This window comes from Macrotis lagotis, chromosome X (assembly GCF_037893015.1).
Source record: "Macrotis lagotis isolate mMagLag1 chromosome X, bilby.v1.9.chrom.fasta, whole genome shotgun sequence".
NCBI lineage: Eukaryota > Metazoa > Chordata > Mammalia > Peramelemorphia > Peramelidae > Macrotis > Macrotis lagotis.
In genome coordinates, this window is record NC_133666.1 from 171,331,529 (window position 1) to 171,355,024 (window position 23,496).

Sequence of the window (23,496 nt, forward strand, 5' to 3'; positions counted from 1 at the left end):
TTCATTTCAAAATTAAATTTAAAACTGTTGGTGAAAAAGCTGTTCATTACACGAAAGAAAAATGGTTAATTATCAGAAAAATGCCATAGCATACAGACTTTATAAGAAGTATTTTGTTAGTTTGTTTTTATTTTAAACATATAATCTAAGATATGGATTGGTAGATTCAATATACTTTCCCATTTAAACAGGATAAATATTTTAAGAAATGGCAATATTTAAATTAATGCTAATATGAACAACAGTTATAAAGGCTTGAGGAAATGAATTCTTGTTTACAAACTATAAGAAATATTTGGAGAAAATCTTACCAATGTGTTATACAAACTAATATCCACTTCCAGACCACTTCTCACATGGAAGAACTTGACAATTGGTACTTTGGCTGTAGTAATAGGCAAGACATTTCTAAGCCCTAGGATGGAAAATTTAACACTATCATTTTATGTTATCATTTAACAGCATTTAATATAATAGCAACATTATTTAAACAAGCCTACAGAGAGAAATTCATCTTAATAACAATATTGTTTTGTAATTAAACCATATCCCATTCTATATCATTTATTTTTATTAAACACAGAAAATGTGGAGCATAAAAATTAGGAAAAGTATTCTGTCTTTAATTTTATTGCCCCACAAGTCTATTTTAAAACGTAGATTTAAGTTTTATTTGCTTTTTGAAAAAGGATTAAAGACAAGAAAGAAAAGAAAAAGCCATTTTAGCTAACTAATCATTTGGTGATGCCCGATTTCCCCCACCTAGAAAAGCAAACACAATGGAGAAAGTAAATTTCTCTGTCTGAGAATATTCATTTCTCTTTGAAGAATGTCAATAAAAATGCCAACTGTGATGATCTGTGGGCAGATTATGGAACTGATTGAGAGCACCAATTCAATTCATTTGCTCCCATACTTATCCCTTTCTCTTCTAATATGTTTAATCCTTTCCATTCCATTGACTCCATTTCCTTTTTTAATTTTTGCCCTAAAATAGACATAATTTCCCCCCTATTTTGCTGAAAAAAATTCTTTATCTTCCTTTGATCCTGCTGCCTCTTTTTATTATTGACCTTCCTTTAACTGCCAAATTTCATGGAGTCTGTGTTGACTCCTTCCAACTCTTGACTCTTCCTTGTTAAGTCTTTCTACCATTTGGCCATCCATGTCTCTCTACAGGATTAATTCTTTAAAGGGTTAGTGCTTTTTTTTTTTCTATTTTCTTCCTTTCCTTCCTTTACTTTCATGACACTGAACAAGTCTGATTTCTATCCACTTCTCAAATGTCTCCTTAGTCTTTTCCCCTAACTGCTCTTCTTTCTCCTATCATAGAGAATGTTACCTGAGACTCATTTAACACTTTTCTGTTTTGGAACTCTTCAAACTTTTAGCCATCACCCCTATTTAAATGAATTCTCCATCTCCAGTCTAAATTCTAGTACTAGGCCTCCAACTTTCTAGTAGAAATTTCCAGAGGGATCTAAAATTTTTACCATGAACTCTTTCCAAAATTAAAATCCCTTTACAGCTTTCATATTTTGGTCAAAGCACCACCAATTACCCATTTATCAACTTGGGCACACCTTTTCTTTCTCCCCTAAAGCTAAAACCAATTTGTAGACTTTAAGATCTTTTAATCATCCCTTCATTTCTAGGGCGACAACACTAGTCACTATTCCCATTAACTCTCTAAAACATTTTTTATTCAAGGCAATGGAGTTAAAGTGACTTGCCCAAGGTCACACATCTGGATAATTATTAAGTGTCTGAGGCCAGATTTGAACTCAGGTACTCCTGACTTCAGGGCCAGTGCTCTATCTACTACGTCACCTAGCTACCCCTCCCATTAACTGTTGCAATGATTACTGCACGGTCTTCTAACAATTATCTCATTCATCATGAATTCTGCAAACTAGTCATATTTATATATACAATATAGATTTTTATATAAACAACCAGGACCTTAAGTATTAAGGTCAAATTAATTAATCTGATCTGAGAATTCATTGTAACAACAGGTGATTAAGATCAAGTCTTAGTTGAACCATATTTTTTCCCTATATACTGTCATTCAATCTTTTCAAAAAAACATCTTCACTGATTGGGATAACTATCCTACCAGGTAGCTAGTTCATTTCATTTTTGGACAATTAAATTCTTTCTTATACTGGGTCAAAATCTAATTCCTTAAAAGATTTTTTTTTGGCAAGGCAATGGGGTTAAGTGACTTGCCCAAGGTTACACAGGTAATTAAGTGTCTGAGTTTGGATATGAACTCCAGGGCCAGTGCTCTATTCACTGTGCCACTTAGCTGCCTTAAAACGTCTTTTTTTTTTTTTTAAGGTTTTTGCAAGGCAAATGGGGTTAAGTGGCTTGCCCAAGGCCACACAGCTAGGTAATTATTAAGTGTCTGAGACCGGATTTGAACCCAGGTACTCCTGACTCCAGGGCTGGTGCTTTATCCACTGTGCCACCTAGCCGTCCCTGCCTTAAAACTTCTATACACCAGTCCTAACATTCCTTTCTGGCGCCACACTGAATAAATATCACCTCTCTTTCAAATGACAACTCTTCAAGTATCCTCCAACAGTTAACTATATCTCATCAATATTCTAGTTGCTGTGTTTTCTCCATTTTCTTTAAGTTAAACATCACTACTTCATTTAATTATTCCTCATGTTATTTTAAGTCTCCTTATCAATGGAGTCATCCTTTTCAGGACATGCTTCAGTTTGCCAATGCTCCTCTTAAAAATATAGTTTTTGAGATTTTTTTTTTCTCCTACTATTCCTCTGAATGAATCTTCTATAACAGCCAGGTCAGTTTTTGGACCATTCCTCCCTTCCCAACCTTAACCCCTTGGTGAACCAGTTTAAACTACATTATCTCCTAATCTTGAACCCCTTGCTCTCTTGTTTTATTACTGATTAAACCTTGCTGAAGTCCAACCCTATTTATTCTACTCCACTATCTGCCTCCTTCATGTGTTATTGAATGGGGTTGGGAGAAATCACTAAACTACTGATTGGGTCCATTTCAAATTTTTGTTATCTAATCTCAACTGGTCACTGTAGTAAAGCATTTCTTTACCCTAACTGTTTTTCCTTTACTACTCAACACAACCTTTCTCCTCTCTGAAAGTCTCCTACAGCATTCCTGTCTATTCACCTTATCAACTATAAACACGTTTTACCAAAAGAAAAAAAAATTGAAGCCACTCGCTGAGAGATCCTTCTTTTCCCCATATCATAACCCCTCTAATATTATTCTCTCATATTTTTCTTCACTTTCTCTCTGAAGAGGCATACTTAATCACTGATAAGGCCAACTCTTCTACATTCATCTTTGATCACTTCTCTCTCATCTACTTCAGCAGATTGCCTCCTCTGTTAACACCCAGTCTCTCTCTAATCTTCAGTCTCTTCCCTATTGGTTCTTTCTCTGCTAACTAAAAACACGTCTACCTCTTGTCCAAATTTAAAAAACCCTTGATTCTACTAGTTATCATTTTTTATAATCTCTTCACAATCAACTAAACTCCTTGAAAAAGCCTATGTTTCATGCTCTACTTCAATTCTTCTCACTTTCTTCTAAAGTCATAATCTAATTTCTAGTCTATTTTTTTTTAATTTTTGCAAGGCAATGGGGTTAAGTGGCTTGCCCAAGGCCACACGGCTAGGTAATTATTAAGTGTCTGAGGCTGGATTTGAACTCAGGTACACCCTGAATCCAAGGCCAGTGCTCTATCCACTGCACCACCCAGCCACCCCTCTAGTCTAATTTTTCATTTCAAACTGCTTACTAATTTTCATTCTTCTTGACTTTTGCAGCATTTGACACTGTTGATCACCTTCTTTCTTCATTTTGAATTTTTGTGATACTGTTCTCTTTTGATTCTCCTATCTGATAACTTCCTTACTCAAGTCTCCTTTGTGGGTTCTTCATCCATGATATGCTCATTAACTATGAGTGTCTGTTCCCCATGGCTCTAGGCTAAGTTCTCTTTTCTTTTCTCTCTATGCAAAATTACTTGGTGGTCTCTTAGTTAGTTTTCCTGGCTTCTACTTTATGCACATGATTCCCAGATTACTGTATCACAAATCTAGCCTCTCTTCTGAGTCCCAGTTCCAACTGCTTGTTATATATTTTGAACTCAATGTACTGTAGATATCTCAAACTCAACATTTCTTTTTTTCCCTTTTATTAAAGATTTTATTTGAGTTTTACAGTTTTTCCTCTCAATCTTACCCCCCCCCCCCCAAGGAAAGCAATCTGTCAGTCTTTAATCTGTTTCCATGTTGTACATTGATCCAAATTGGGTGTGATATCAAACTCAACGTTTCTAAGACAGAACTTAAATAATGCCTTTCAAACAAACCATACCCCTCTTCTATTTTTTTCTACTCTCAAGGATACAATCATCCTTCCCAGTGACATACCTTGATGTCATCTTCAATTTATTCTCACTATATGTCTAATTAGTTATTGAATCTTGTCATTTTTAACCTTCAGCTATGTTTCTGGTATATGTCTCCTTTCTATCCACTGACAATTTACAACTCTAGTTCAGGCCTTCATCAACTCCTGCAAAAGTCTTGGTCTCCCTGCCTCAAGGCTCTCCCCACTGCAGTTCATCATTCACTCAATCACCAAAGTGATTTTCCTAAAGTATAAATTTGACTATTTCATTCACCCCTATTCAATATACTTCATAATCACACCTCAATACCCCTCTCCAGGATCAAATATCCTTTGCTTGATATTTAGAACTTTAAGTTCTTCTAATTTTCCAGTCCTCTGACACTTCAGGGGCAGCTAGATAGTGCAGTGGATAAAGCTTTGATCTTGGACTTAAGAGGAAAGGAGTTCAAATCCAGTCACAGACACTTGACATTTAACTAGCTGAGTGTGTTCTTGGGCAAGTCACTTAACCCCAACTGCCTCACCTCCAGAACCATCTCCAGTCATTCTGATACATATCTGGCCACTGGACCCTGATGGCTCTGGAGAAGAAAGTGAGACTGGTGACTTTGCACAGCACCCTTGCAACCAAATCTAATTCATGTGCTTGACGTGACATCACCTCCCTGATGACATGGTGTTCTTCGAGAATAAAAGACTAAACATCAAAATTTCTGACATTTTACCACCCTTCTATATACTCCTCTTCTAGTTATACCTGTCCTACTTGCTGTTCCTCAAACATGACAATCCATTCTTGCCTCCATGTCCCTACGATGATTGTCCTAATGCCACTTAGGAACCCTGGTTTCCTTCAAAACTCACTTCAAATACTACTTTTTATAGCAAACCTTTTTTGGTCCACCTAGAGGTAAGAACCATTCCACTGACTCTGTATATATCACAAGTACCTATTTATTTATATGTTGTCTCCCCAGTTATAATGTAAGCTCTTTGAAGGCCAATATTCATAAATGTTTGTTGGGTAACTACTCAGGTTATCATTCTAGTTCCACTCTCCCTAGAATACTCTCCTTTAAACTCTTAAATCATTTCCATTTCAAACTCCATTACTTCCATGACTATTCTGAGACCACACAGTTTTGTCTCATGATGGAGTTTCTCTCTTTCTTGAACTCTTATTGGTATAATTTAGGGGTGAGGAACCTGTGACCTATGGGTAGTACTGGTCTGGCACTGCCAAGGCAACCACAAGTGGGAGTGGATATTCAATAAATATAATAGCTTTTTAGGGGTCAATTAAATATTTGACCTTTATATAGCCTGTGAATGATGCTATAAATATCCAATTAGCCCTTGACAGAAAAAAGATGCCCTATCCCTGAACTGCACACCAACTTATCTCATTTTTTTTCATGTGAAACTGTTAGGATGACTAAGTGTAAACAAGGACTATGCTGTAATTTCTATTGTAGTCCCCTCTTCCTCCAGTGGTTATTATAGGAACTTATGCATAAGGTGTTTAATTGAATAAAAATAATTAAATAGTTTCAAATCTATTTAGTTCTTTTGAGACCACCCCTTCTTGCATTCTTGCTTTAATAAACTTCATCTGTGATGTATCCCCGTGTGGTTCCTTTAATCTTGTCTATAAGGACAAGTCTCTTTTCTTAAAGGAAGCAAACACTCAACCCTTCTTCACTCGATCGTATTGCATCTCTCCCCCCAAAATCTCCCTTAATATATCCTTATCTCCATTTCTCTGCATTCCCCCTAAATTTATATTAAGGATAGTTCATATTTGCTATCGCTTTTTTTTCATTACCTTAAACTCCTGCAATCTAGCTTCTATTTTCACACTTTACTACATCTATTTTTTTCTTAAGGTTATCAGTGAACCCTTAATTGCCATATCCAATAACCTTCTAAACTTCCATTCTTGATTTTTTTGTTGTATTTAATATTGCTAACTCTCCCTCCTTATTGATGTCTGTTACAGTGTTCCCTCCTGGTTCCCTTCCAACTGCTCTTTTGCATTAAAAACTCACCAAATCATTTTCTTCTTCCTAATGCACGAGTTTGACCATATACTATTTTGGATCAAAAACTTTCAGTAGTGTTCCATTGCCTATATTTTTTAACATCACAGGAAGAGTCAGATCCTTTACAATCTGTCCTTAATCTACTTTCCTCCCTATAGTTCACTTTACACAACATAAAAATCTAGCTAAAATAGACAAATTAGTTATTCATTGCTGTTACTTGCTTTCTCTTTTTTTTTTTTGCATTGGTACAAGCTGGCCTTCAAAGCATGGAAAATACTCTATTTGTCTACCTTCTGAAATTCTCTTTCCTTAAGGCCCTGATCCTCCAATAGCAAATCCGCCAAAAAGCCTATCTTATCCATTGTGGTTGAAGTATTTCTTCTTCATACTTCTAGTTGCATTATGTAAATGGCTCCTTTCCTTTTATTACAATCTAACTTGTACTATACTTAGCTGTATACCATGTCCTTTCCTCTAATCACATTCTAACTTGTACTATACTTACTGTATAAGTATTACCCTCATTAATAGAGTGTAATAAAAACTTCCACCTCAGACACCGACTAGCTAGGAAAGTCTCTGTGCCTTATTTGCCTTGGCTTTTGTAAAAGAGGCCAGGGCCTTTGAGGTTTCTTCTAGCTCTAAATTTGTGATCCTATAATTATGTCTCTTTGCATTTATTCCTAGGGCCTTTAAACATAGTAAGAGCATTACAATTATATGTGTTAAGAATGAATATGTCATTAACTTAATCAATAGAATAAAAAACATTTTTTGCCAGAATTCTATAGCTATCATCATATTTCTGAATCACCCAATACTTTGTATACAGCTATAACTTTTAACATTAAATATTTGCATAAGAAATTATTTGGTAAAGGAATAATGGTTGTAGGTCATGGTTCACATTAAATTATTCAATACAAAATTTGTTGACTTATTTTCAAAGTAGGTTGATACTCCCAGCCAGCTACTTAGTCTAACTTTACAAATGCCATTCTTCAAGAGCTTTATAAATTTGGAAGAAACTTTTTATAGTTTGTTCCTCTGGGATGGGGAAATTTTTACAATTTTATCAAATGTAGTTTTACTAGAAACATGAACCTATAGAATTCATACACACTATCTGGAAGTAAATATTCCCCCACAAGAAATAAATTCTTGGTTCCCCAATGATCAGACTTAATTATGTCTGTGTACATATATGAAAAACCAACTGACACTCACGCTAACTTTCAATTCCACTAGAAACATGGGGAGGAAAAGATTTAAGATTTGTCCAGTTACCCCAATGACAGGTAAAGTCTTTATTCAAACTCCTAGAAATAAAGAATACAAAGGAAAAGAAGACTTTAACTCTTACAGCAGGTGTATGCACTATGAATTTAAGCATTACAACCATGCCTGTCTTTAACTAAAAGTATGAAAAACAGTTCAATGTACTTTTATGAAGGTAAAAAAGTTTACCAGTGTTATTTATAGCAATAGTGCTAACTTTAAACTGTTACTAAATATTTAAGACAAGTAAATGGCACTTTAAACTTAATTGAGATGTATAAATTCTATTCTAGGTTTAGCCCTAGGTAGGAAAAATCACAAGCTTTTCCAAACTAACATGCCATGCCTCTCTGGTACCTGTTTTATAATAAACTGAAACCTAAGTCAGTGATCAATGCACACAAAATATCACAGGCTTCTTTATGGCTTCCTGTTGTCTCTTAAAACAGATCAAAACCATTTAAATTACATGGAATAATTTTTGCAAAAAACATCAAGATGGTAAATTTACAGTAATTAAAAATATTTCAATTTAATCCCAATGCTACATAGCTGAAATTTTAGATAATTCAGAGGCTTATTAAAGAGAAGGCGAAATCCAGTTATCTTAAGAGTACCTGAATGTTTTTTGAGTACTCGTGATAGTTCTTCAATCATTCTTATACAATCTAATCCCTGCAATAAAAGTAGTAAATCATGTTATCATTTTCTTTAAATCTGTATAAATACAAGTATAAATAAAAATTTCCATTACCTTTAGAAATTCCCAAATTCATTTCAGTTCAGAAGCAGTTTAATTTTGTGAAGGTATTGATTTGGAATCAGAAGACCAGAGTTTGAATGATAGAACCATAAGATATAAGCACCTTGAAGGCAGAGACTTTAATTTTTTCCCTTGTATCTCTAGTATAGAATAGATAGCTAATACATTTTTGCTGATTCAGTAAGATAAACAGAAATGAGGATGAATAAATCAGTCTGAATATTTTATAATTCTGTAAGACTCTTGTTGTTCTTGCTTCTCTAGGATCAATGACATCATGAGGGTAATTTGGATTTAAGAGAGGCAGAGCAACATAAAGTCATCAGCCTCATTTTCCTCCAGAACCATCAAAATCCAATGGCAAGAGAACAGTCAAGATGACTGGTGGTGAACTAGGAGCTTATATTTTATAAGATATTTTAGGGTTTGGGGACTAAATTTATTTTAATCATCCATCCGTCTGTCCATCCATCCATCCATCATTTTCAAAAAGCAAGGACAATTTACCTTTTAATCTATGCAGTTTTCATTTATCATTTCTTGAAATATAGCTCTACTATGTTTCAAATAGAACTAATTTCTTGTTATTCAGTCATTTCAGTCCTTTCCAAACTATCATGACCCCAACTTATCTTTCTTGGCAAAGATGCTAGAGAGGTTTACTATTTCCTTCTCCAGCTCACTTTACACATTAAAAACTGATTAAATGGCTTGCCCAGGGTCACACAGCTTGTGAGTGTCTAAGATCAGATTTTAACTCAGGAAGATGAGCCTTCCAAACTCCATGCCCAATACTCTGAGTTTGCCCAATCTACTATACCACCTAGCTAACTATACCTTTGAATTACTCTTTCACTGTTCGGCTAATAATAATTTGGTGCCTTTGGTCATTCTGAAGATGTGAACAATTTATGGTGATTAAATACTAGTCGATTTCCATTATCTGGGAAATACAAATATAGTATTCTGTATTTAAAAACCTTCCTGACTCATTTTACCAATAACAAATATAAATTATATATGACCATCCAAGACCATTAATATATGAGACAAAGCATTGGACAAGAACTGAGGAGAAAACTGAATTTAAATTCTGATTCTCATCATATTAGCTATGTGATCTTGGGGGAATTTTGCCTCTGAGACTTCGTTTCTTCAGCTATAAGTGGGATATGACAATCTTTTTCCTGTTTACTTCAGTTATTATGAGGGAAGTGTTTATAAGATAAAAGATACTCTAATTGTGACTCCCTTATCATCATTATCATCATCATTATCACTCTACCTCAGCAGTTTTAAGTCTGTCAGCTTTCATACAGATAGATGGCTTTGATAGATCAGCTTTAAATTTTCAAAACATTATTTTGTAAAGATGGTCTCCTTTGAACAATTTTGAAAGACTTAAGAACTCTAAAAAGTCTGTGATTTTAAGGGATTGATGCTGAGGAAGCTTACCCGCTTCCTTTCTTTTTTTAAATTTTTATTTATTTAAGGCAATGGGGTTAAGAGTGACTTGCCCAAGGTCACACAGCTAGGCAATTATTAAGTGTCCAAGGTTGGATTTGAACTAAGGTCCTCGTGAATCCAGGGCCAGTGCTCTATACACTGAGCCACCTAGCTGCTCCTACCCACTTCTTTTCAAAGAGGTAACTAGATTCAGAATACAGAATAAGACATATAATTTTTGGATATGTCCAGTGGCGGCGGCGGCATCATCATCATCATCATCATCATCATCATCATCATCATCATCATCATCATCATCATCACCATCATTCTACCTCAGCAGTTTCAAGTCCATCAATTGTCATACAGATGTCCAGGTCACTCTGTTTGAACCCAAATCCATTTTTGGAAGAACCAAATAAGCTCAATTTGGTGCCTGTTACAAATACATTATAAATAGTAATTAATCTTTTTTGAAGACATTTTATTTTTTAAACAGGCATTCTGACAACAGAATTTTTTGTAAAAGACAAATTTAGAAGTAAAGCTTATAAGTAGAAATATAAAATAAACAAATTAAGGTCCCAAATCACTAACAACCTCAATGAAGACAAATACTGACCTCTCTTAACTTTTGGTTTATTTTAGAATTCCATCTCTTATATACCTCAAAGTTTGATTTTATTAATGGTAAAGTATATAAAGCAAGAAAAATGGCCATTTGTGTCATTGTCAAAGTCCTAGGACAGATAAATTTCAAGATAAAATCTATAGCATTTCCCTATATTTAACCGTTATTAAGTTTACTACTTCTATGAGGAAATTATTTTTGAGATGGGATTTTAAATTTTCATTAAAACTTCAAATGGAAACAAAAAATACATAGCATTTGTTAATATAAATAGTATTTCAACTACTTATAAACAGTAGATCAACCTGCTGTACACTACAATTTTCCATATCAATTACAACACCAATTACGTTATTTGTCTCTAAGTCAATAAATTTGGAACAAAATTATAGGTCATCTAGAAATGGTAAGCTAAGAAAAAGATATGATAAAAATAATCTTACCTGTAAATTCTTGTTTTATAAAATTTTCCAGGTTTTGTCGAATATGTTCACGAGCCTGATCTTCTAAAGCAGTTGCAGAAAAATCCTCTGTTTAAGATAGAAATATTTTTCAAAATTTTGCCCAAGAACTAGAAGAACCAAGTTTTCATTAAAAAAATCTATCCATTCCCCAAATTTCTAAGCATCTCTTATGTGAATAATACTATTGTAAAAGCAACATAATCGTAAAATAATAGCCCGATCTCAAAAAAGTCACAATTATGAAGAATTCCTGAAATTAGCATATCAAGAGAAACTACATTTTGGTATTATTTTTAAAAAAGGGGTGGCTTTGATAGATCAGCTTGAAATTTTTAAAACATTATTTTGTTAAGATGGTCTATTTTGAACAATCATGAAAGATTTAAGAACTCTGAACAACCTTCTTTGATTTCAGTGAATTGATGATGAGAAATGCTACCCACTTCCTTTCAGAGAGGTGAATGGACTCAGAATATAGAAGATGACATATTATTTTTTGGACACGTCCAATGTGTGCATTTGTTTGGCCTGGCCATTCCTGTCACAAAGGTTTTGTATGTTTGTTGTTTCAGGGACGAGGGAGAGGGCAAATGTGTGTGGAATGAGGAGAAGATAAAAGATTTTTGTTTATTAAAAATTACTGGTAAAACGAAGAGACTACTTTGGTTGGATATGCACTTTTATTTATAATGCTTCAAGTGAAAATATTTTCTTATTTTACTTTTCTCAGATGAAACTTGGAACATTAAAGATTAAATGAATCTTTACAAAGAACACAACACTAGAACAGTTAGAGATTAAAATAAGTAAAGATGGATAAACAGTTATTGCTTTTTTCAGTATCTTAAGTCATCTCCTAGTTTGGGAATTTTTGAAGCCTTCTTTAATGATTCTAGAAATTAGCAGGAAATGTTGACAACTTACTGTAACATTGGATGCAAACTTGGTCTAAAATATTTGAAAACCTGGATGTTAATGGTGGCAAAGGATCCAGTTCAATTTTTTTGAAGTCTTCAGGGCAATCCTTCTTTAAGTGGCCCTCTCGCTTGCACAAACTACATACTACAGTAGGAGGCTATATGAAAAGGAAAAGCAAAGACTTAAATGCGGTTTCAAATATGGGAGTTGCTAGGCTTTTCTAGCAAAAATATTCCACTTTTAACTTACTCAAAGATTATTAGTTTTGGGGTACAGTATGATACAGTTGTTAAATTTAACTTTTTAGGCAGGGAAGGGGGGAGTGCTAAAACCTAGGATGAAGTCTGATTAATATAGCTGGGTTTAAAAATCAAATGAATAATTAAATAAATACTACCAATCATTTCAGTAAGTCTATTCTACTAAATGAAAAATGAATTTATATACAAAAACTTTTAAAAAATATTCAAGCTGTTTCTTCGAAAATTAAATTTTTTACCTTGCCCTTAGTGAAGACAGGTTTACTAAATTCATAGAATAAGTCCAAATGATCTATAGTTGAATCTTCCTCACATACAGTTTCTCCCTTAAGAGGATGCTTTTCATTTAATTCCATTAGCAAGGGTTCATCTATATTTTTCCTAACTTCTTTCAAATCTTCATATTTAATAGGAACAAGTAATTCATCCTCTTCAGAGAGGGCATCGTCATCTCCATATCCAGTGAATGTGTCCAAATCCTCTTGTACAGAAACACTATCTCTTTCATTTATGGTATGCCTAGCTTCTTCTTCATCCTCTTCCTCATCATCTGAATTAGTGATTTCTGACGTCTGGCCCTGTACTGAATGTGCAACCTTGTTTGAGTCTTCTAATTCATCTGTACCTTCTGTACTTTCCTCATCCACGTCAGCCTTGTCATCTACAGTAACAAAGTCATCCCTTTCAGTTATTGTGATGTTTTGGAAACTTTCTAAATCTGAAATGCTGTCAGTCTCTATATCAAGGTCATTGGTATGGGCAAGTAGTTCTCCATTTTCACTGTCATCATCTAATTCTTGATCCACAGTTGTCAAATTTTTCTCCCAGTCTTGTCTTATGTCATGTTCTTCCTCCTCCTCCTCCTCCTCCTCCTCGTCATCATTTCCACTTTCTGTTTCCTCATAGTGTGGTTTGAAATCCTCAGTATCATCAAAAATTACTTCTTCAATGATACAATCTAAGTCTCCTTGGTTGATTCCAACTTGAACATCTCCTAACTCCCCTGCTGGGCTTTCAAAACCATCAAACATCTTTATAGTATTTCTCTGATGTGCCTTGAAGTTTTCCATGTTATCGGTAGTATCAGTAGAGTCACCCATAACTATGATTTTGTTATTTCTTATTTGTACCTCAGGGTCATGCTTTATGTCATCCTTTATGTGTCTGGATGTTTGAGATGCATCTGTATTTATGTCCAGAGGCTTTTTGGGGATGGTCTTTGTTGCTTTTTTGTGTGGGATAGCAAAATACTTATATGTTGCTCTTAAACAATGAAGTATATATTCATAAACCAGCTGACTGTTCAAGGTTCTTGCCACATTCCTCTTAACGGAGTATGGATCTGTAACAATAAACAAATGCAACATCTTTATATTTTACCTTGAAAATTATTAACATATTAGATGAAAAGGCAAAAATAAACAAGGCAAAATAAAATCTATTTCTTAAGAGTGGCTATTTTCCTTTGGGATCAAGATAGAAGGGGGAAAAAATGTCATATCTCACATGAAGAAACTCCAAATATTGAAACTCTCTTATAACCAACCCACCTTGCACAAGATCAGTATCCCTTTCTTATCTTGTTTTGTGATAGTGGAAAAGAAATTATTAATCGAGTTCTTAAGCCTTTTAGAGCTTACATTCTACACTGAAAGGCTTTGCTGAGTGCTCTGCCTCCCCCACTCAGCCAGTCACTTTGTAAAGCTTACCTCCACTCTTCCGCCCTGTGAAGCCCCATCACTGAACTGGCTGGACTGAATTCCAGGGGTGAGAGGGAGGCACGAGGAGGAGACACCACTTCTCACAATCTGCTCTCCTCCCCTAAAACTCCAGCAGGGTAGGCAATTGGCCAGAAGAGCTGAGCCAGAGAAACTGCAGGGGAGGGTTTAAAAATGTGAGATCCCCATGACTGCACACAGAATTTTATGCAAAATGCAAAAAACCCTCTTATGCAACATAAAGCTTGAAAAAAAAATCAAGCAAAAATAAGGGAATTCCACACTGAAGATTCCTTCAGCTACAATTATGAGAAAGTTCGTAAAAATATTTTCAAAGGGGCAAAATTTAGGATTTATATGAGCTTCAAATATGGAGCAGTCTAACTTCTAAAAGTTAAAAATGACTTAAGAGGCCAGCCTACTTTCCAATGCCTACTGAATAAATCAGTGTGTCTCATTGCAAGGTAAATTTGGTCTAATGAATCTTATGCAAAAGAATAAATGTATAAGTTTTAAATAATTCTGGAGGCTTCATAAAAATACAATAAATCTGTAAATTGCTGGAGTCCATGAAATTAATCAAATTATTACAAAATGGGGGAAACCACCTAGAAGTAAAGATTTATAGTCGGGTTTTTTTTAAAACTTTAAAGAATCATTTAAATTTAATGAATATGTAATTAGGATACAGCCTAGGCTATAGTTTTTAAAAACTGAAATCTAAGCATGAGATTGTACTGAACTAAATGACATGTAGAGCTCTAGTACAAGGAGGATCTTGACTATTTACTGCTGGATTCTGGTGCACCTTGTATGAAGGTGATGAAAGAAGACTGAAATAAAGTACATGCTGTTAGATTTGCACTTGTTTTTAGTTATTTTAAGATGAAAAATCTGGATACCTTCCACAGCAATGCGCTTTTTGGGCCAATCCTTTGCTTCACGAGATATAGCTTCTTTGGCACGTATACTGATGACCAAATCACCCAAATTAAATTCTAAAGCATAGAAACGAAGCAATTCCACCCAGAGCTGCCCAACTGGTGCAGAACACTGATTTTCTAAATCAAATATCAATGGAACCTATTAACATCAAAAAGAAGAAATTTTCATCATTACCTGTCCAAACAATCAGTTAAAACAAATCCAGGGGAAGGTCTGAATGTGAAAATCCTTTCACATGAAGATTAAACTGTCTATAAAAACATTTTTCTATATATTATATTTTTTATTATATTTCACATAGAATCAGAATTTATTGAGATGGCAAAGAATAGAGGGAAGGAAATTGGAAATGAAGTTAAAAGATCTGGCTTGATAATCCTGTCCTTAATATTTACTTGTCCTGTGATCACGGGCAAATTCTCTCAGTGTCAATTTTCTCACTATAAAAAGAGAATAATGCCAATGATTGCCTCACAGGAGTATGTAAAAATTCAATAAGAAATGTGAAGTGTATGTAAAGTTCTTTGTAATACTAAATTTCTGCTCTGGTAACTACTGTATGAGTAGTTTCTCAATAATAACTCCTTTGTTACTAGTGGTTGTATTTGCTAAAAAGCAGTTATTGATAAATCAAACACATAAGTTATGTCTAATTTATGAACTATACTGAAGACAGCAAGGATTTTATAAGAAGTGCTAACATTCTCAGCCCTGTCGTCTAAGCCTTCAATACCCTTTTCAAGTGGATACTGAAATAAAAGGAAAGAATAGAATCCTAAGCTACCTAAATTTACAAGGATACTATCCTTAAGATTTTTGATGCCAATTTCTGATATCAGAGATTTGAATTTTAAAACATGCATAACTGGATGTATCAATTTAAAGAAAATACAAGGATTTTTCTATCGTGAATTTTTTTTTACAGGTTTTTGCAAGGCAAATAGGGTTAAGTGGCTTGCCCAAGGCCACACAGCTAAGTAATTATTAAGTGTCTGAGACAGGATTTGAACCCAGGTACTCCTGACTCCAGGGCTGGTGCTTTATCCATTGTGCCACCTAGCCGCCCCCATCATGAAATTTTAAAAGCTACCATTTAGAAATTATTTCACTTTAGAGATGAAGAAATCAAGGTACAAAGGTGACTGTCCAGAGAAAAAGAAGTGCTTTTATTAAAATCCATTAACCTCATTATGCCAGGCAGTTTCAAGAATACAAAATTCTGTTTGTATATTAAGAAGTAAAGCCATAATTTAGTTGTCCAATTTGTACAAAACTCCTAAATTCAAGTATTTATTTAGGATTTCATTAGTACTGTATCTTTGCTTTTTTCAAATATTTGCAGGATCATCCCTTTGAGAAGAACTAGAATCAATGACTGGAAGTTACAGGTGGGTAAATTTTAGTTCAATAAAAGGAAATATTTCCCAATTAGAAATACTTAAGAGCTGGAATAGACTGCCTTATGGAGTGAGTTTCCTATCAATGGAGGTCTTCAAGCAGAGATTGAAAGACTGCTTTTATGGGATGCTGTTGGAGATGTTGGGAGTCTTTGTAGTGTGCTTATGATTAGATGACCTTAGGGATCCTTTGCAATTATAAACTCTAAGACTCTTCATGTTAACAGTTCAGAGTGTTTCTAGTCAAGTGCTGTAATTTCATCAATTACAAATGCCTAATGCAGAAACTAACTACACTGGTAACCTAACTATGACTTAGAGAATTGCCTTTAGCATTGACAAGTTATGTGTCTTGCCCATGGTTATACAGGCAATATTATCAGATGTGGAACTTGAATCCAAATTTTTTATGATCTCAAGTCCACAGTTGTTATAATTCATACTATACTTTCTCTTTGTTTCTGTTTTTTTCAAACCTCATTTTGCTATACACTTTAACTTTAAACATGTCAAGAACAATTATACTTTGATATTTAAAAAATATTATGAAAGATTTGTGCTTCAAAATTGGGAGACCAGTTTAGTAGGTGACAAAAATAGTAGAAAACTATGTAAACCACAAATATCATGCTGAGAAATTTGAATAACAAATAACATTGATTATTATTTTTCATCTTCTTAGTAAAAACCTTTTATTAAACACTAAAGGCTGAAAGGACTAATATAAGAAGTGTAAAGGAAAGGTTTTTTTCAATTGCTATGGGGGACTTTTCTCTGTAAGTGAAGACTAGTATTACTTTCTCTGCAACATAATCTTGGAAATGTTGTCTGGGTCTGTTGTCTGTTGACCAAGGTAATGTATGTCAGAAGCAATTTTTGAATATAGGTCTTCCCAATTTTGAGACAGGAGCTTTATTTATTATGCCATGCTGCTCAGAAGGCTTCTTCAAAGAATACTGATGTATTTCATTTTTATTATTTATAGATTTTATTACTTCAACTTAGAAGTCAAGAGTTTTGCCTACAGGTAATCTCATTTCAACTCAGGAAAACTAAAGAGCTTTAACTGAGTTAAAGTTAGTAATCAGGGTTTGAAACCTAGATTTTCCCTGTACTTGTATTTGAAAATCATCTCAAATGGCTGTTGGTATGTTAGCTACCACATTGTAAGGAAAATGTAAGAAAATTAATCTTGAATTGCCTTGTGACAATTCTCTTATTGCTGTCTTAAAATTCCTTGAGTATTACTTCCACTTCTCATTCTTTATCAAAAATGCCAAGCAATGAGATGGAACAAAAAAAATGAGCAATAAAGGAATGTGGAAAACACCTGAAAAATCTATGAAACTGAAATTAAAAAAAATCATCTTTTTGGTTAAAGACAGACTGAGTTTTTAAGTAGAAAAAAATGAGTTCAGACCTTTCCTCTTTTAAAAGATGTTTCCTTAGATGATTCATCATCTCTTGCAATAGTTTGTTCCCAAACCACCAAATCATTTTCAACTTCTTTAAGGTTAAAATTGACTAATTTGTTCAGTGAGAATCCTTCAATCTGGGAAAATAGGACAAATACAATCTTAATAAGTTAAAAACAATATTTACTGTTATTATTGATGCTTATTAATCTCATATAATTTCTAGATCATATTAAATGTCATTATAAAATATATTAAAGAGTATCCTAAGGAATCTTGGTGAGCTATTTACAAAATTTTGTTTAGCATGGGAAGAAAAAAGTGTTTTCTTGCTTGAAGTAATTTTTTTTTAAAGCACCACCAACTAGAAATAAAAACTATGGCTGAAAAGATTAATAAAGGAGAGTCATAAAGATGTACAACTTTTATTTTTCTTCACTGTGTCAACTTTTGCTGAATACATTCTAGATGAAACTTTTTAAAAAAAACAAAACTAAATTTGAAGTATAGAATTCCTGGTAAAAGTAACAGTGATATTCAGAAATGTCAGATACAATTATCCCTTCCATATTATAACTTTTCCATTGCAGTTTTGCTATATCATGGATTGGCATAATAATATATTGGTGAATTTTTGTGGAAGCCACAGTCAACACTAGAAGGCAAACAGAAAACACAATTTATGATCTGATAATTACCCCAAATTTTACAATAAAGTACTGTAAAGGCCCCCTTAAAAGAAAATTTATGAAAGGAGGACTAAATATTTTATGTGGTTTTTCTAGATGGAGGGGGTACTGTGTCCCTATCCCCAGTGATATAGAAGGGATAATTGTACTAAATATTACACATGGTCTATTTTACTCCTTGGTGGACTAGTTAACCATTGGATTAGAAAGTGGAATAATCAATTAGGAATCCATGTGGGTTAAGAAGTTTTTTTCCCTTTTAATGCAAAAGCTAATAGGATGTTAAAGATTATGAATTAATCATAATTCATATGCATAATTCATTGTGATTTAATTCAATCAATCAAAATCTTGCTGAGAATAGCACTACTTGGTAAAAAAAAAAAAAGTTGTTACTAGAGCAATAGGGAACTTTGGATAGCCAGTAGAAAACACTGAACCTTTAGGGAGTAGGAGACAAAGAAAGTGAAAGGTCTCTTCTAAGAAATATGTTTTTCTACTATGCACTTTTCATAAAAACTGATGGGAACCTTTGTATCATGAATATTACATACTAACTCAGGTAATTCATGGTTTGTTGTATTTTCAAAACTCAAGAATAAACTTGCCAATACCAAAGATATTAGAGAGTCACAAAAGACTTCGAGACCAACCGAATGTTCAGATGACAAGTCCAGGAACATACAGTTGGTTAAGTTACTATGGCTTGCAAGTTGACAACACAGGAAATGTCTCTTTGTCAAATCTAGTGTTTTTTTATACTTATCCAAATTTAGTTTAAATGAGTAGGATTAGTCCTGAAAGACTGAAAACTTTGAGGTCTTCCCCAATGAAACCATATCCAATCTTCTGCAACCCAACATCTCTAATTCAGTTCATCTTTTTTCCTTCTTTCCACAACTCCCCAGTAGAAAAAGAGGGGGATGAGAGAAAGAGAAAAAAGAAAGAAAAAGCTGGAGTACAAATGCACATGCCCTCCTTTCTGTTTATGGGCAGAATAAAAATGGGTTTCACTCTTCCTAAGAGAATTTTGTATATAAAATATGAAGCCACGTTATGATAGACATTTCAAAATATTTTGTGCAGAAGTATACAGAAAGCTATTTTTCTTTACTTAACAGAACACAGAATGGACAGGAAAAAGCTCTGGACATGGAATCAGAAGACCCAAGTCTGAAATAGGTTCTGTTGAGATAGTTTGATTAGTTCAAAGTCAGCAAAGTCCCTGCACCATTGTCTCAGGTTCCTCATTAATGAATGAAAAAAATGTTTCTCATATAGAAAACAATGGGCTGAATCTGAAAAATGAAATAACTATACTACTTTTCTTCCAGCTCTAAAAATCATATGATCTAAGATGAGATCAAGATGAAAAACCTGGAAGTTAAGAATAGAGGATTCATTAGAATGACCACAATACTTTTTTTCTGTAATTATTTATATTGTCACATTGTTATGTTTTAAGTTAGTTCAAATGGCAGGATTTAAGAATTCACAAGTAAATTTAAGTAGTAAATTTGCAAATTTATAAGTAAATTTCTTAGATTGGGTATATATGTATATTTAGGATTGAGTATACTTTACTCTTCTTTCAATGCATCACACATTCATAAACCCTTTGGGTTTTATTAGTGTAGAGAATTCCTGGTAAGGAGATAGTCCTCCTAATTAATAAAGACAACTGTAAAAACTAGTATGCTTCAATATGAATTCAGACATCATCAGCTCTTTCTCTGAGGATGAATAGCATCCTTCATAACTCCTCTAGAGTTGTTTTTGAGTCACTGTATTGTTGAGAAAAGCTAAGTCATACACAGCTGATCATTCTACAATATTGTTATTGTTTGTACACAGTACATTTCACTTTGCATAAGCTAATGTAAATCTTTCCAGGTTTTTCTGAGAGCATCCTGTTCATCATTTCTTCATAGTAGAATAACATTCCATCATAATCACATACCACCAGCCATTCCTAAACTGATATGCAACCTGTCAGTTTCCAATTCCTTGCCACCAGAAAAGAACTACTATAAATATCCTTGTATATATGGTCTCTTTTTCCTTTTTTGTTTTTCATCTCAAGTAGAGGCAATGCTAGGTCAGAGGCTATGAATAGTTTTATAGCCCTTCGGGCATAATTCCCAATTGCTCTACAGAATTGTGAACCAGTTCAGAACTCCACTAACAGTGCATTAATGTCTCATTTTCTCTACATTCTCTCCAACATTTGTCATTTTCTTTTTCTGTACTTTTAGCCAATCTAATAGAATTATTACAAAAATTAACACTTTTAAATGTTTATATTCTTTTTAGAGAAAAAAAATCAGGCACCTCAGAGAGATACTATGTCTCATTTTCTCTACATTCTCTCCAACATTTGTCATTTTCTTTTTCTGTACTTTTAGCCAATCTAATAGAATTATTACAAAAATTAACACTTTTAAATGTTTATATTCTTTTTAGAGAAAAAAAATCAGGCACCTCAGAGATACTGTCTACCAATCATCAAATTTTTAATCTCTTAACAATTCTTTCTGCCTTTATTCTCTTTTGGGGTTTTTTGCTAGGCAAATGGGGTTAAGTGGCTTGCCCAAGGCCACACAGCTAGGTAATTAAGTGTCTGAGGCTGGATTTGAACTCAGGTACTCCTGACTGCAGGGCCAGTGCTCTATCCAGTCTGCCACCTAGCCACCCATTGCCTTTATTCTCTACCCAACACTTCTTTTTTTTTTTCTTTTGACTCTGTCTCTGGGGTGAGTTGCTTTCTTTATCATAAGTCCACCAGAGAAGTTGCTTCAATATTTTTCCCTCAGTTGCTATTACTAGCTGTACCTCCACTCTATTTCTCCCCACTCTCATTTATTCTATTCTCTCTCTCCTTTCATCCTGGCCCTGTCCAAAAGTGTGTTGAATCTGAGTACCCTCTCCCTCGATCTTCCCCCTCTTTTATCACCTATTCCCCCCTTCCTTCCCCCCATCCCCCCTCATCCTGTCTCTTTCCTCCCATCCTTTTCCAGGGCAAGATAGATTTCCTCGCCCTATAAGTGTGTATGTTATTTCCTCTCTGAGCCATTTCCGATGAGAATGAAGGCTCACTCATTCCCCCTTGCCTTTCCCCACCTCCATTCCATTGAAAAAGCTTTTTCTTGACTCTTTTGTGAAATCTCTCAGATTATTCTCCATCTCCTTTTCCTTCCTCCCAGTACTTTCCTTTATCTCCCACTGACTCCATCCTTCCTATGTCCTGTCTATATATGCTCCTTCTAATAGCTCTTATAAATGAGAAAGTTCATATGAGTTATCAATATCTTCTTCCCATGAAGGAATATAAACAGTTCAACATCATCATGTTTCTCATATTTAGTCTTTCTCCCACTCCCTCTACCCAACACTTTTTTTCAAGGCAATGGGGTTAAGTGGCTTGCCCAAGGCCACACAGCTAGGCAATTATTAAGTGTCTGAGGTCGGATTTGAACCTACCCAACACTTCTAATCCAAATTTATGCATTGATCTAGTCACGTCACTCCTCTGCTCAAAAATATTTAGTGGCTCCCTATTGCTACATATATCAAATTAAAACTGCTTTTCATGGTATGCCAGGCCATTCACAATCTGGCATTACTCAAACTGTTAAACTACAATGCGTATTGCTCTCTAACATGTATGCTATTCTTCAGAAAAATTATTCTATAGATTAAATTTACCATGAGTTTGTCCATTTCTATGATTAGACTATCCTCTCTTTAATTCATTAATTCCTACCCATCCTTTAAAGATCAATTTCAATGGTCCTCCTCTTTCCCCTCTCCCTGAACACTCAGTCTCTAATGGACTCACTGAAGGCAAAATTTTGTCTAAATTTTGAATGTTCCCCAAAGACATTTAATTGAAATGAATTAGCCTGGTGAAAAGGGAAAAATAAATTCAATTGCTTCAAAGCAAATGTATTTATTGCAAAAGATACAATTTCATAATTTTGAATAAAGTGAAACTTACCCATGATCCTAGATATACAGGTAAAACTGGTTCCTTTCTTTGTTGAAGAAAGAAAATGGCCATTAAAGCAAATACATAGGGTGGTAAGCCCCCTTCTTCAGGATGATCTGTACAGCAGAGCTAAAATAAAAGAGAAAAAGATTATGAGTATTTCCACTAAACTGTTCATTCTCTAAGAACGGTTATCTATATAAAAAATAATCTTCACTAATTTGAAAACCATGTGAGTGAAGTGTAAGTGACTTAGCATAATGTTTTTTAAAGAGATGGGTCATATGCACATAGGAAGTACTGAGCAAATTTGTTGATTTAATTTGCTTTAAAGTCCAACACTCTGGTGGTTACAAAAGCACAAATCACTGGTTTGGATTCTTATTGTGAGCGAAGTTGAATAAAAGCCAGCACATATATCATTTTGAGATTTGCAAATCTCTTCACAGATATATCACTTTATCTTCATAATAATCCTGAGAGGTTGATGCTAATAATTACCTACATTTTCCAGATAAGGAAACTAAATCAGAAAGATTTTTGATTTGTCCAAGCTCACCCAGCTAGTGAGGACAGATCTGAAGTTCTTGACTCCAAGTCCAGTGCCCTATCCACTGTGCCACCAATTATCAGCTGTACACCTAACTTGGTTTTTACAAAAGAAACTATGTGTTATTGTTTGTCCTTAGCTCTTGAAGAAGATCAATGATATGCATGAACTGGATTTAAGTGAGGCAAAATTGAATAAAGTCATCAGCCTCACTCTCTCCTCCAAAGATATCAAAGTTCATGGCAAGATGAAAGTCAAAATGACTGGTGATGGCCTCTGGCTGCTGCTTATTTTGTTTTAACTTTTAGGGGCTAGATTTTTTAAATTTTATTTTAATCATCTATCATTTTCAAAAAGCTGGGACAATTTACTTTTTGACCTGTGCAGTTTTCATTTTTAATTTCTTGAAACACAGCTCTGAAAAAAATAAGCTTTAAAAAAGCTCAGTGTTTTTCAAAAGGAATTAACTTTTTGTTGTTCAATCATTTCAGTCCTTTTCAACTCTCTGTGACTCCTTTTGGGGATTTTTTCGCAAAGATACTGGAGAGGTTTACCATTTCCTTCTCC

At 34.2% G+C, this 23,496-nt stretch overlaps 1 protein-coding gene across 4 annotated transcripts in view; it reads right to left on the reverse strand.

The window, feature by feature from the left end:
• TUT7 (terminal uridylyl transferase 7) overlaps nt 1-23,496 on the reverse strand; it is an 85,709-nt gene that overhangs the window by 30,675 nt on the left and 31,538 nt on the right. For all 4 annotated transcript variants that reach the window (XM_074200933.1, XM_074200934.1, XM_074200935.1 and 1 more), the window contains 9 exons: nt 22,389-22,508; nt 17,708-17,839; nt 14,848-15,028; nt 12,467-13,569; nt 11,974-12,124; nt 11,029-11,115; nt 10,290-10,390; nt 8,363-8,420; nt 312-415 (listed from right to left, as the gene is read on the reverse strand). In XM_074200933.1, the coding sequence (XP_074057034.1) occupies nt 312-415; nt 8,363-8,420; nt 10,290-10,390; nt 11,029-11,115; nt 11,974-12,124; nt 12,467-13,569; nt 14,848-15,028; nt 17,708-17,839; nt 22,389-22,508 (2,037 nt within the window). The remainder of the gene's footprint in view (nt 1-311; nt 416-8,362; nt 8,421-10,289; nt 10,391-11,028; nt 11,116-11,973; nt 12,125-12,466; nt 13,570-14,847; nt 15,029-17,707; nt 17,840-22,388; nt 22,509-23,496) is intronic.